Source organism: Harpia harpyja, chromosome 7 (assembly GCF_026419915.1).
Source record: "Harpia harpyja isolate bHarHar1 chromosome 7, bHarHar1 primary haplotype, whole genome shotgun sequence".
NCBI classification, from domain to species: domain Eukaryota; kingdom Metazoa; phylum Chordata; class Aves; order Accipitriformes; family Accipitridae; genus Harpia; species Harpia harpyja.
Genome location: NC_068946.1, coordinates 14,917,277 through 14,929,674, shown reverse-complemented (window position 1 = coordinate 14,929,674; position 12,398 = coordinate 14,917,277). Strand labels below are relative to the sequence as shown.

The window sequence follows — 12,398 nt, the reverse complement described above, 5'->3', positions numbered from 1 at the left end:
TCTGTGTTTGTAGGAGAGCCGGAGGAGCTTGACTTTGGAGAAGGAAAAGGCAAATTAAAAGCCATTAGCAACAAGTGCTTGGAGTTGGTCTTGGCTTTGATGTGGGAAGAGGATGATGAGTGATTGATTAGAAGCTCTTTCTTCTCTTCTCACCTTTTAGTTTGTGGCCAAGGGTAGGTGGAAGGTTTCCCCTGAACTGGTACCATGGGCTTAGGGCTTGAGGGGCTTTTTATGTGTTTCCCAGGGAGAACAGGTGTGCAGGTATGGTAGTTATTGCAAGATTGGCACATCTTGTGTCACGGTGGCTCCTGTTCCTGATGCTTCACATGGACACATGCGTGCTGTGATGGGATGGACTCTGCAGCTCCCTGGCTTGGCTGAGCTCCAGGGAGGGCTGGGAGCTGCAGGATGGGCAGAGATGTGCATCAGTCCTCCCCACCTCCCTTTGCTGGTGGCAGGTACCGTGTACTGCCCTAGCTTTGGCTGCACTTGGACAGACCTGGCTCCATTTCCAGCCCTGATAGTGCTTGGTACCACCCAGCCCTGCCAGCCCTCCCAGGTCTTATCAGCCCAAATTCTTGGCAGTCAGGAGTTTTCCATCACTGAGGCTTTTGGAGGGCTCCTCTCCCACCTGCACTGGGCTGCAGTCAGTGCTTGTTGAAGACCTCCCCTTGGGCAGCAGCAGATCCTGCTTCCCACCCTCAGGGTTTGCACTTTTAGGTGTTCCTGTGTTTTTACTGCATTTCTTTGCTCGTGGACACAGGGCTTAATGCTGCCGGTGAGTATTTTTCCTGGGATTGCTTTTCTCTGCTAACCCCGTTCAGCATGGCTGGATGCCCATGCTATGTCTCTGATTTATAGCTCAGTGTCCGGGCAGAGGTGGGTCCATACCATAATCCCATCAGGACCAGCTTGGCGTGATGGATGGAGCTGGGAGCGTTGGGAAGGACAGGGCTCTGCTGCCGGCCCCGCCATGCCACCATGAGCCTGTGCCGGCGGGTCTCAGGAGGCTCCCCTGGGTCTGCGGGGCCAGGACGGGAAACCCTGTGGTTGGGTTTCCGGGCTAAGCCGTACCAGACAGTTTGCAGAAGTTATTTTTAACCTTTTCTGTGCCACTGCACGCCGGGAAATGCTGCTGTTAGAAAGCTGAATGCTGTGCGTTCAAATGCTACAGGAAAGAGACCTTGAGAGTTGTTTTCTTTAATAGGTTTTAATAAGTTTTTTTAAATAGGTGCTACACCGTCGCCAGCCCTAGACCCTCCCGAAACCTGCTGCTGCTCCATGCCTGGTGGAGAGGAGATCCAGGAGCAGGTAGAGCACTGATTCAAGACCCTGGAGATCCTTGCTGCTCCCCAGCTTGCTCATGACAGTGTTTCTACACCTTGAGAAGTAGCCAGCCTCTCTGCAGAGAGGAGTGTGGCTAGGTCTGCATGTTCCATCTGTCCCTTCCCAAAAACCTTATTCACAGCCCCAGCTAATGCAAAGTTAAATCAATCCATGCTCTGCAAGTCCTTGTTGAAGACAGCTCTGCTGTTCCCCTGACGGGTGACTCACAGGATGGGTGTCCCGTGATGTCCCTGCCAAGCAGAAGCCCAGCAGATGGGCAGGAGAGGTGACACAGCCGCTGTGTCACCCCACGCGATGCCGGCGTAGGAGCAAGGGGTATCCAGAGAGAAGCCCTGCATCCCTCCACCATGCACCATCCCTGCCGCTTCTGTGCCCCAGGAAGCCGGTGAGGATTCACAGGGTGCCAGCCAGCAGGTGTGGGAACGTGCTTGTCAGGGCTTCCCTGAAGCTTTGCCCAACCCTCAGCAAAGCCTGTTTAGGATTTTGGAAAGAATAGTGACATGGCTGGTACTGTGGGGTGTAACCACCGTGGAGCCCCTCCCCGGGAAGCTGCTGCCTGCATGCTGCCCGCAAAGCTGCCTGTTGGATTTGTCGGGATGAGGGAAGCACGCAGCAGGTCCTCCTGGCTTGCAGGGTTGGATTTTACCCTGCAGCATTGCCTTTCCCCCGTGGGAGGAAAAAAATGGTGTGAAAAGTGGGTGCGGGTGCCTTTGAGCTGGTTGCACGACGAGTTGCGAGTTGCTGAGTTGCGAGTTGCTGTCGCCTTTCTTGCTCGTGTGGGACAAGCTCTGGTTGCTCACCGGTTTCCTCCCCCCCCATTCATTTTGGATGCTGTTTATGGCTTTGGGTAAACAGATGGGGCTGGGTTTTTCCTAGTCTTTATTTAAAGTGCTTTCAGAGGAGTTTGCAGACCATTGTCTCAGCTGTGGCTGCAGAAGTGATTTCTAAACAAATCTTGCCCTGTCCACCCTTGTTTCCCCCCACCCTGCTCCTGACTGTCCCCTTTTATTCTCACGTAGCCCGAGTTTGAAGGCTTGCTGGTTATCTGTCCTGCCTCTGCATTTAGAAACATCTCGGGTCCGTCCCCTGGGACTGTCGGCTCCAAAAAACGGCTCCCACCCCAACTCCAGCTGTGGGGGGCATGTACCCCCATCCTTTTGTGTGTGTGAGAGCATTGCTACATCCAGAGCGGACTGAGACGCAGCCAAGATTCTGCTTTTGGGAGAGGAAATACCTTTTCATAATCACTCATTTTAATGTATGTTCTTGCTGCCTTTTGAGACTGCAGGGTGCATGTAAGGGGGATTTTTCCAGCTGTTTTTCCACACAGTCACATCTGTCCAGACCTTTAGCATAAAGCTTCTCATATAGTTACATAAATACAGGACGGGGGAGCATCCCTGCAAATGCCAGGCAGTGCGAGGCATGTGGATACATCGGTAAGAACTGTCAGTGCACAGCTGTAATGATTGATATAAAAAATTATTTGGCACTGGACTACCAGGCAGGTGTTTAAAAATATATTTGTGGCTTGCACTTTGATTCATGGGAGAAATCACCTACCTGTCCCTGGTTTCTTTCTTGCTTCGTGCAGTGCTGACCAAGCAGGGGTGACCTTTGGGCTGTCAAAGTGGTTTTGTTTTTTTAACAGGATTGTGTGCAAGCATCACTAAAATTAGTGAAAACTTTGCCACTTGAGCTATTTCTGCAATGACGGTGCTGTGCACCTCATGCTGGATTTTTTTGCCTGTGTAGCTGTGGAAGGCTTGAACCCTCCAGCTAGGGAGAAAAAAAAAACTAGCTAGTGTCTGCAGGGTCTCTTTAGGGGGAGGCAGTAAGTGTTTAGGGTCTTTGCATGCCAGCTGGAAAACGTTCAATCCCAAACAGTGCCTCGCATTAATGAGACACAACACCCTGCCTGCCGTGGTGGTGCTCTGCAAAGGGGTGAGCTGAATGGGTGATGAACCGTGCTAGCTAACGAGAGCGTCTTTCCTCCCTTCCTCGCTTCCCACTGACTGCTTATTGCTTTTTCTTGCCGCTGATGGCAGCTCCAAATCCCCTGTCTTACCTGGCCCGGCTCTGATAAGCACAGTCTTGACTCAAAGCCTGGTTTCTCTCTATTTAATGCCTGCCAAGCCCTCTCCCCTTGGAGTGCTCCCAGCAGGACCTGAAGCAACACTCTTCTCAAAGGGAAAAGTGTTTGCACACAAGTTCTCCCTTCCCTTTTCTGGCTGGAGCCTGGTGCATCCCTTCCAGCTAACTGCATTCCCAGCATACCGGCCCAGGGGATGGCTTGGGAAGCATTTCAAGCAGGCTGGAGTATCTCCTGCTCAGGCTCTCCCCTGCAAATTTCCTTTTACTGCATTCCAGAAAAGGGCACTGAATCCTTCAGGGCTTGCTGCTGCTTTTCCTCGCCTGTGCCAGTGGAGAGAGACCTGCTGGTTTAATAACAGCGGGCTGCAGCCAAAGCAATCGGCGCTTGTCTTCACGTTTCCATCAGCTCGGTATTCCCACCTAAGGAATTTGGGTTTGGGGGTTGTTTTCTGCTTGATCTGATTTTCAAGCAGAGGGAGAAAAAAAAAATTACATGGGAGGGGGAGAAAGGAAAAACAGTGTTAGGAGTGGATGAAAAGCCCTTTGGGTGCTAGACTAAAGCCAGGGATTTGGATAGAACTTTTAATTGTGCAGGACTTTATTTTTAAGAGCTGTTGGCGGTTTGTAGCCAGGCTGGAGTTTTGTGGCAAGTTTGTAGGGAGCAGGATGTAGGGATGCCTGTAGGGATGCTGGATGGCAGGATTTACCAGGATAATGCCAGGTATGTCAGACCGCATACCTGCTCCCTGGCACAAACCTGGAGGAGCAAAGCATGGCTCAGGCTCTGTGCTCTCCAGCCTTGCCTTCAGCTAGCAGAGAGGCACCAGGCTTGCCTGCTCGCCCACATGCTCCTGGCCTTTCTGGCCACCCTCCAAGCCCCAGAGGACACAGGTGACACCAGAGGAGGTCTTACCAGCACTTGCATCAGTCACGGCATTAGCGGACAAAATGCCAGTGTGTTCTGCGGGCAGCGGGAAATGGGTTAATTTTCCTCTCGGTTCTGGTGTGCTGATGCAGCTGCTCTTCTACAGGGTTTCTGGAAGTGTTTTTGCAAGTGTTTCTGGAAAAAAAAAAAAAGGAGAAAAAGCCCCTTTATTTTTATTTTGCCTCAAGTGAAGCAGGGCAGTTGGAGCAAGAAGGGACGTCTCTCTGCCTGGTCCCTGCCTGGTTGGCTGGGCAAAGGGGAGGGATGCAGGGAGCAAGCGGGAAGAGCTGGTCCCCATCCCAGGAGATCCCAGTGCTGCAGTGGGAGAGAGTGATGACACGGCTGACCGTGCAAAAAGCCTGGTCCTGTGGGCCCTCCACGCTCGCTAACCACTGCCCTGGGGTCCTGCAACATCTGAGCACTTGATGGTTTTATAAATATGTATTACAGCAATGTGCAAATGCCCTGAAAGCTCTTACAAAATGGGGAGAAGGACCAATTTATGACCCTGGGAGCAATGTATCCCCAAATAACTCTTAAAGGCAAGAGGGATGCTTTGTACGGGGTGGTGGCCAGCAGTAGCATCATGCAAGACCAGGCTGCCCTCGCTACCCAAAGCCCTCAGTGATTTGTTGGCAGTGCCGTGCTTATTAGGAGCATCCAGGTTATCTTTCGTGATGCTTTATGGAGAACATGAGGATGTTCTCCTGTATCACCACCGCAGGGTTGGCGTGTGCCCGGGGAGAGCATCGTTGGCATGTGGGTGGCATGGTGGGACCCAGAGCCTTTGCTAACGTGCTGGGGTTTGTTTCTCTCCCCCAGGCTGGTTCCTCAAGGTGACACCGGGGTCCCCGTAGCCGGTTCTGATCGCGGAGAGGCCATGGCCGCCTAGCGCTCCCCGGGACCACGGGGGTCGGCAGGCCGGAGATGGCGGCGCAGAGGATCCGGGCGGCCAACTCGGGTGGCCTGCCGCGGTGCAAGTCGGAGGGGACGCTCATCGACCTCAGCGAGGGCTTCGCTGAGACCAGCCTCTGCGACGTCAAAGGTGTGGAGGGACGGCTGGGCACCCCCACGGGATGGGTTGGGACGATGCCCCCTCCTCAGGGTGCACCCTCTCACCCCTAGGGTCCAGGAAGGGGTTGGTTAATAATTAGCAGATGGCAGCTGATGGGGAAGAGCAGCAAGCGCTGATGAGCACATCCATGGGTACAAGGATGGGCATGGACCTGACACCAAGAGATCTAGCAGCCAAGAGAGGTGACAGCAACAAGGCGGTTGCAAGGGTTTGTTTTCCCCTTCCCCGGAGCTGGGAGCTTGCAGATTGCTTGAATAATCCTTTTTCTTCTTTTTATTGCTTTTTCTTCAGCTGCATTTACCTTACCCAGCATAAAAGCCGTGTTCAGTGAGAGGGGAATTAACTGTTCCCCTGGCAGAAACAGGTCCCAAGAAATAACTCTGGGTGGAAGTTAAGCATGTGCCGAGGGCCTTTAAAAATAAACATGCACAAAAGCAATTGCTTTTGCAGGTGTAGCAAGAAGAGACCCAAACATCAAACGCTCTCACTGCAAATTAGATTGTTTTTAATGCGAAAATAGGAATTACTCATATTCTCCAAGGGTTTTGCTGGTTTCAGCACATCCGTGTTAAGCCTGCTGCTGCGCTGGCTGCGTGCACAGCTGAGGGGCACACAGGGATGGCTACTTGCCCGTCTGATCAGACGGGATGGGGAGACCAAAAATGTCCCATCCTGCAGACAGCTCCGGCTGCCACGCCGAGTTAACGGTGGCTTCCTACCAGGGTGGCAAAATAGTTTCAATACAGAGTTTATATATAGTTTTACGCTGAATAAATGTCCTCACGACTTTGCCTACCTGCTGGCGGAGGAAGCGGGTTAATGATGAGTTGTTTAGGATGTGTACAAACTCTTCTCTTCTTAATATTTGATCCCTAGCGTATGCTTAAAGACTTTTCCTGCTCATCTGTATCTTCTCTTGCCTTGTAGTTTCTGTGTCCGAGAAGTGCTGCCAGCCTGCAGCTAGTGACCGAAGGGACGCACAGTCTGATCTGCCATCCCTTCGTCTCCAGGATTTTAGGGGCTGCCTGTGTTTCTTAAATCCCCCTTTTCCCTCTAGAGAGCTCTTGAGCCTATTGAAGCAGGTTCTCTTGCAGCTTGGTGAAAATCCAGCTCTCCTTGTTTTCTTAGGTCTGTCTAGTGAGATAAGACACATTTGAACATTGATGTAACATCATCTGCAGCTTGTTTCTAGTGCTTTTTACAGGAATAGGTCCTAAAAGTCAGAGCAAAACCAATAAATACAGTGACAGTGTAAGCATCTGTAGGCTTGACCCAGCTATCTTGCTTGTAATTGGGATCCCCTGGCAAGATGACTTTCACCTGGCACTGCTGAAAGTGACATTGGAGATGCTGCTAGGACCACAACAGCACTGCAGGATGGTGATGCTGTGCTTCTTTCTGAGGGTTCAAACTACATGACCTTTAGAAATTGAGTTAATTTTTGTTGAGGAGCTTTGAAATATAGGTGCTATGTAAAAGGAATGAGATGCTGGGTTTTTTGGCTGGTGTGATGTAAAAACGTAGGAGTATGACATGCCCTTAGATGTTTCTTTCACTGAAACATGTTTCACTTGTGCAGGACAGGGGTTATGGCAGAGTGAGAGCACTTTTAGCCTGTGCTGAAAGTTATCTTGGGTTTACGTTACCTTGGGTTATCACATCATCTCTTTGAAGAGGAGGCATTCACCAGCAGCACCACAGATAACTATTTGCATATGGAGAGTGCAATGGCAGTGCTAAAGAGCTGGTGGCCAAAGACCTTGAGATACCACTGAGCACATTGGCAGGATAATGGCTCTTCCCATGTAGCAATCATTGAGAACCCCCTGTAATTAACTTCTGTTATTTTAAACGTGAACATTTAAGGGGGTGCCTGCCATTCTAGCACATGCCCAAAGGAGCTTAGATCCCAATACGCCAGGTGAAAAGGAGAGCTGATAAGAAGCGACTCCCACTCCGTCAAAACTCCATCCAACACATCTTCTTGTGAATCGTTCATCAGGGAGTTTAGTGAGGCTCTGGGATGCTGGCGTCTCGTAGAGGAGCAGCTGCATGGGGCCCTACATTGAGGGGGAGGCTTGTTGCTAAGGCACTTGTCTGCATGGCGAAGATAACAAGTTGCTGCTTCTCCTGTCTTGGCTCTGGTTGATCTTCCCAGCCACGTCAATGCCCATCCCTTTAGATCATGAACCCTTTGGGGAAGAGGAATGTGAATGTATTGGAAGTAGCAGAGGGAGAAGTTTTGTTTAAGAATTTTAGAGGGGAAAAAAAACCATACCTCCAGGTTTGAGAGGTTGTAAGACTACCTTACTTCACTGCTTAAAGTAGCATGGATTGCTGACCTGAAATAAATGCTTGCAAATAAGTTGTGACTCTCTTGTGGATTGCTTACAGTGCTGTTTTATTCTTGGCTTTGCAGTGCCTTCTCCTAGTGCCTTGCTGGTTGACAATCCCACGTCCTTTGGAAATGCGAAGGAAGTAATAGCAATCAAAGATTACTGTCCGACTAATTTCACCACTTTGAAGTTCTCCAAGGGGGACCACCTTTATGTCTTAGACACGTCAGGAGGTGAGTGGTGGTATGCTCACAACACCACAGAAATGGGTTACATCCCTTCCTCCTACGTCCAGCCAGTAAACTACCGCAACTCTTCCTTAACGGACAGCGGGATGATAGACAATCTACTGGAGAGCCCTGACGAGGGGGTCAAGGAGTTAGACCTGCTTGGAGAATGGACTGACGTGAAAAGAAACTCTGCGAAAACCTGCAATAACAACCCGTTCTTGAACGGAGTCCAGACAAACCCATTTCTTAATGGGAATTTGCAAACAGTGCCCAGCTCGGACAAAGAGTCCAACTCCAACATCGCCGTTGACTTGCTGCTTTTTGACACGGGGGCTCCTACTTCAGCTGTTTCCAGTTCGGCTGCTAATAGCAGCCTGGGCAACATTTTTGATGAGTTTCCATCCACAAACAGGCTGGATCTGGAACAGCCTGTGAAAAGGGACAATCCATTCTTCAGAAGTAAACGCTCCTACAGTTTGTCTGAACTGTCCGTTCTTCAGGCCAAGTCAGATGCTCCGGCATCATCGAGTTTCTTCAGCGGTTTGAAGTCTCCCACCCCTGAGCAGTTCCAGAGCCGGGAAGATTTTAGGACGGCATGGCTGAACCACAGGAAGCTGGCTCGGTCTTGCCATGACTTAGATTTGCTTGGTCAAAATCCTGGCTGGGGTCAGACGCAACCAGTGGAGACCAACATTGTCTGCAAGCTGGATAGCTCTGGTGGAGCCGTTCAGCTTCCAGACACCAACATCAGCATCCACGTGCCAGAGGGCCACGTGTGCCCTGGGGAAACACAGCAGATCTCCATGAAAGCGATGCTGGATCCACCGCTGGAGCTGAACAGTGACAAGTGCAGCACCATCAGCCCGGTCCTGCAGATCAAACTCAGCAATATGGAGGTGAAAACCTTCATCATTCTGGAGATGAAAGTGTCGGCAGAGGTCAAGAATGACATCATGAGCAAGAGTTTGGTAGGACTGCAGTGTCTGCGGAGCGACATGAAAGAGGGGCCATACACGCCGATGCAGTTGAGCTACTCATATGGGGACACGATCCAGGTGCAGCTGGAGAACCTGGAGCCTTGCATGTACATCGCGGCTGTAGCCCAGGGGCAGAACATCCTCTACCCTTACACCGTTTGGGATTACATCAGCAAGAAGATCACGGTTGGTGTCTACGGCCCAAAACACATTCACCCGTCCTTTAAAACCGTCGTGGCCATGTTCGGGCATGAATGTGCCCCCAAGACTCTCCTGGTGAACGAGGTCACAAGACAGTCCCACAGCCCAGCTCCCGTCGCCCTCCAGCTCTGGGGTAAGCATCAATTTGCTCTCTCCCGGCCTCAGGACCTCAAGCTCTGCATGTTCTCCAACATGACCAACTACGAGGTGAAAGCTAGCGAGCAAGCCAAAATTGTGCGGGGCTTTCAGATGAAGCTGGGCAAGGTTAGCCGCCTTATCTTCCCCATTGCGTCCCACGACCCCAATGAGCTCTCAGACTTCACGCTAAGGATACAGGTCAAAGATGACAAGGATGCTATTTTGACCCAATTCTGTGTCCAGACGCCGCAGCCGCCTCCGAAAAGTGCCATCAAACCAACGGGGCAGAGGCGGTTCCTCAAGAAGAACGAGGTCGGAAAGATCATCCTTTCACCTCTGGCTGCCACTGCCAAGTATCCAGTTTTTCAGGACCGGCTGGTGTTGAGCTTGAAGTATGGCAAGCTGCTGAAGACGGTGGTGAGGCAAAGCAAGAACCACTATTTGCTGGAGTACAAGAAGGGAGATGTCATAGCCCTCCTCAGTGAGGAGAAGATCAGGTTAAAAGGGCAGCTGTGGACCAAGGAGTGGTATATTGGCTACTACCAGGGAAAAATAGGCCTTGTGCACACCAAAAACGTGCTGGTGGTTGGGAAGGTCAAGCCCAGCTACTTCTCTGGGCCAGATCTCACTACTAGCCTGTTGCTCGAGCAGATCCTGAGGCCCTGCAAGTTCCTGACCTACATCTATGCCTCTGTGAGGACTCTGCTCATGGAGAACCTCAGCAGCTGGCGCTCCTTCGCTGATGCGCTGGGGTACTTGAACTTGCCGCTCACTTTTTTCTGCCGAGCGGAGTTGGACAGCGAGCCAGAGCGAGTGGCCTCTGTCTTGGAGAAGCTGAAGGAAGACTGCAACAACGCTGAGAACAAGGAGAGGAAGTCTTTCCAGAAGGAGCTCATGACGGTGAGTCTGAGGTCTGACGAGGGGTCTTAATTCCCTGCTGTGCAGCATGATGAGGGTGAACGAGAGGTGGAAGTTTCCTAATTCAGTCTGTAGAAAATGAAGTCCATCTTTAAGGTCTTCTGCAGGCTGCTCGGCACAGCCATGTGGAAGTTCAGTCCTGTGGTTGTACGCATTGGTGGGCTCCTAGTTTAATGGGATCATGGCCATAAATGAGGGACAAGTTGAGTGAAATACTATAAGTACATGTTGTGTGAGGGCAGCCAACAGGCTTGCTTTGGAAGGTATCTAATCTGAAGCCCTTCAAGATCAAGGTGATTTTGGTCCAGTGTTTTCATAGCACTCGACAGGTCCCTGCTGCTGGGTATTTATGTTTCAGCCTTCGATGATGTACACTTCTAGGAGTTACCTGAAAGCTGCTGGTCTCCTCAACCCCAGTGTCAAAGCGTGCATCGTTGAAGGCAATGCTGATGGAAAACTGCAAAAAGGGCAAGAAACACAAAAGCTTTTCCTATACAGAGTGGGGTTGGTGAGCCACATCTCAGGTCACATACTTTTGCATCACTAGGTGTGTCAAAGCATACTGGAGAAGGGTTTTACAGCTGCTGTGAAGAATGATGCTATACCTTTGCCTTCATGAAACAACCTCAAATTCCTCTATAATAGTGTCAGATTATGTCTGGCCCATCTCTTTTTGAGTGGCAGCTAAACCAAGGGCACCTCTACGTCCAACTGTGGATCGTGTTTGTAAATTGAAATGCATGGCTTGCTTCTGTCCTGAAAGGCATTTGGGGAAGTGCTGCCCGCAAGTATTTCTAGGATGCTGTTCGGAAGTCTCTTGCGAGAAATCATATTCATGATCGTTTCTAGCATTTCATATGAAGTGAGCCAAAGAAAATCCGGGATGAAATGTCTGGAAGAGATTTGCAGCTCTTGCCTCTTAACAGGCTCTCCTGCAGAAGCAGGATAACTGAGTTATGGCAAATCATGTGGTTTAAAATGCCAATCGAATTAAGGAATAGCGACAGCTTTGCTTGGCCATGATGGGTGCAGGCAGCAGCACGCAAAATGAAATAACAAGTAGGCAGCCTGGGTAAAGAGGACTGGAGCCAAATGAAGTATTTCATTTCCCAAGCTCCCTTTAATAAGGGGGAAATTTGAGGATCGAATACGAGGTGTAAAGTGTTAGGAAGAGTACGGAGCCCTTTGTTACTCATGGAAATATTGTCCAGCGAGTTCCCGGTGCCTGGTTATCACTTTGTGGCCCATGGGGCAATGTTTTAGCTTTGACTTTGGGGTGCCAGGTCATGCCACCAACACTGCTTCTGTTGAGCCATTCCTCTGGCCATCATACACGGTTGTCTCTCTTCTTTCTGGGGCCATCCAGGAAGGGAAAATACCCACCGTGGTAGCCAAGGCTGGTGTCTGGCCCCGTGGTTCCCCCAAGGAGGGAGGGTTTGCTCCTTTAATCATTAGCCTCAGTGAAGGATGGGATGAAATCTGTGCTCCTCTTGTTGGATGCTTCCAAGGGCTTTGTGCTGTTTGCCTTACTGATTTGCAAACCTGTAAGTGTTTCTTTTATCTATTCCCTTTGTCTCCAGGATTCCCAGCCAGTCTGTAGGTCGTGGAAAATCTATGCCAGACCTCAGTGGGGAGACAAAGGGAAAGATAAGGCTCTTCAGATACTCAGGGAGCAACTAACTCAAGGGGACGGCCGTAACCTGCAGGAACACATCCTGCTCCCCAAGGGATGCCTGGAGTGCAGAGTCCCAGAGCAGGTTTTATTTTCCTTGTTTGAATGGAGGCTAATCCTGCGCGTTGGCTCTGTTTCCTATTCTTTGTGAGTCTGAGCCTGTCGATAAAGGATGAGCTCTCTTCCTGGTGGAAGATGATGCTTCTTCTAAACCCCTTGCTGCTGTCAAATCCTCCTTAGCTTATGGAGAAATTAGATTGAGCCTGGTTTAAAAAAAAAAAAAAGAAGAAATAGATGTTTCGGGGGATGACATCAGAGCAGTAATGTATTTTATTGTGTTTAAATCTGATTTTATTTGTAACAAATGGACTCACTTTCTGGCATCTGCTGGCAAGAAGAACTGGTTGGGTTAAGCTCTGATCTGACTGTTTCATCTTAAAGTTGGTTGTTTCCTTTCAAGGGACTGTGAAGGGAGAAGCAGTAAG

At 50.4% G+C, this 12,398-nt stretch overlaps 2 protein-coding genes across 4 annotated transcripts in view; one reads left to right on the top strand and one right to left on the bottom strand.

Moving 5' to 3' along the window:
* The window catches only part of LOC128144560 (UDP-glucuronosyltransferase 1A1-like), a 169,520-nt gene that overhangs the window by 104,341 nt on the left and 52,781 nt on the right, over window positions 1–12,398 (bottom strand). The window lies entirely within an intron of this gene.
* Window positions 1–12,398, top strand: part of SH3BP4 (SH3 domain binding protein 4) — a 39,356-nt gene that overhangs the window by 18,621 nt on the left and 8,337 nt on the right. For all 3 annotated transcript variants that reach the window (XM_052793533.1, XM_052793534.1, XM_052793532.1), the window contains exons 2-3: window positions 5,189–5,411; window positions 7,861–10,223. In XM_052793533.1, coding sequence (XP_052649493.1) covers window positions 5,294–5,411; window positions 7,861–10,223 — 2,481 coding nt within the window. In that variant the 5' untranslated portion in view covers window positions 5,189–5,293. The remainder of the gene's footprint in view (window positions 1–5,188; window positions 5,412–7,860; window positions 10,224–12,398) is intronic.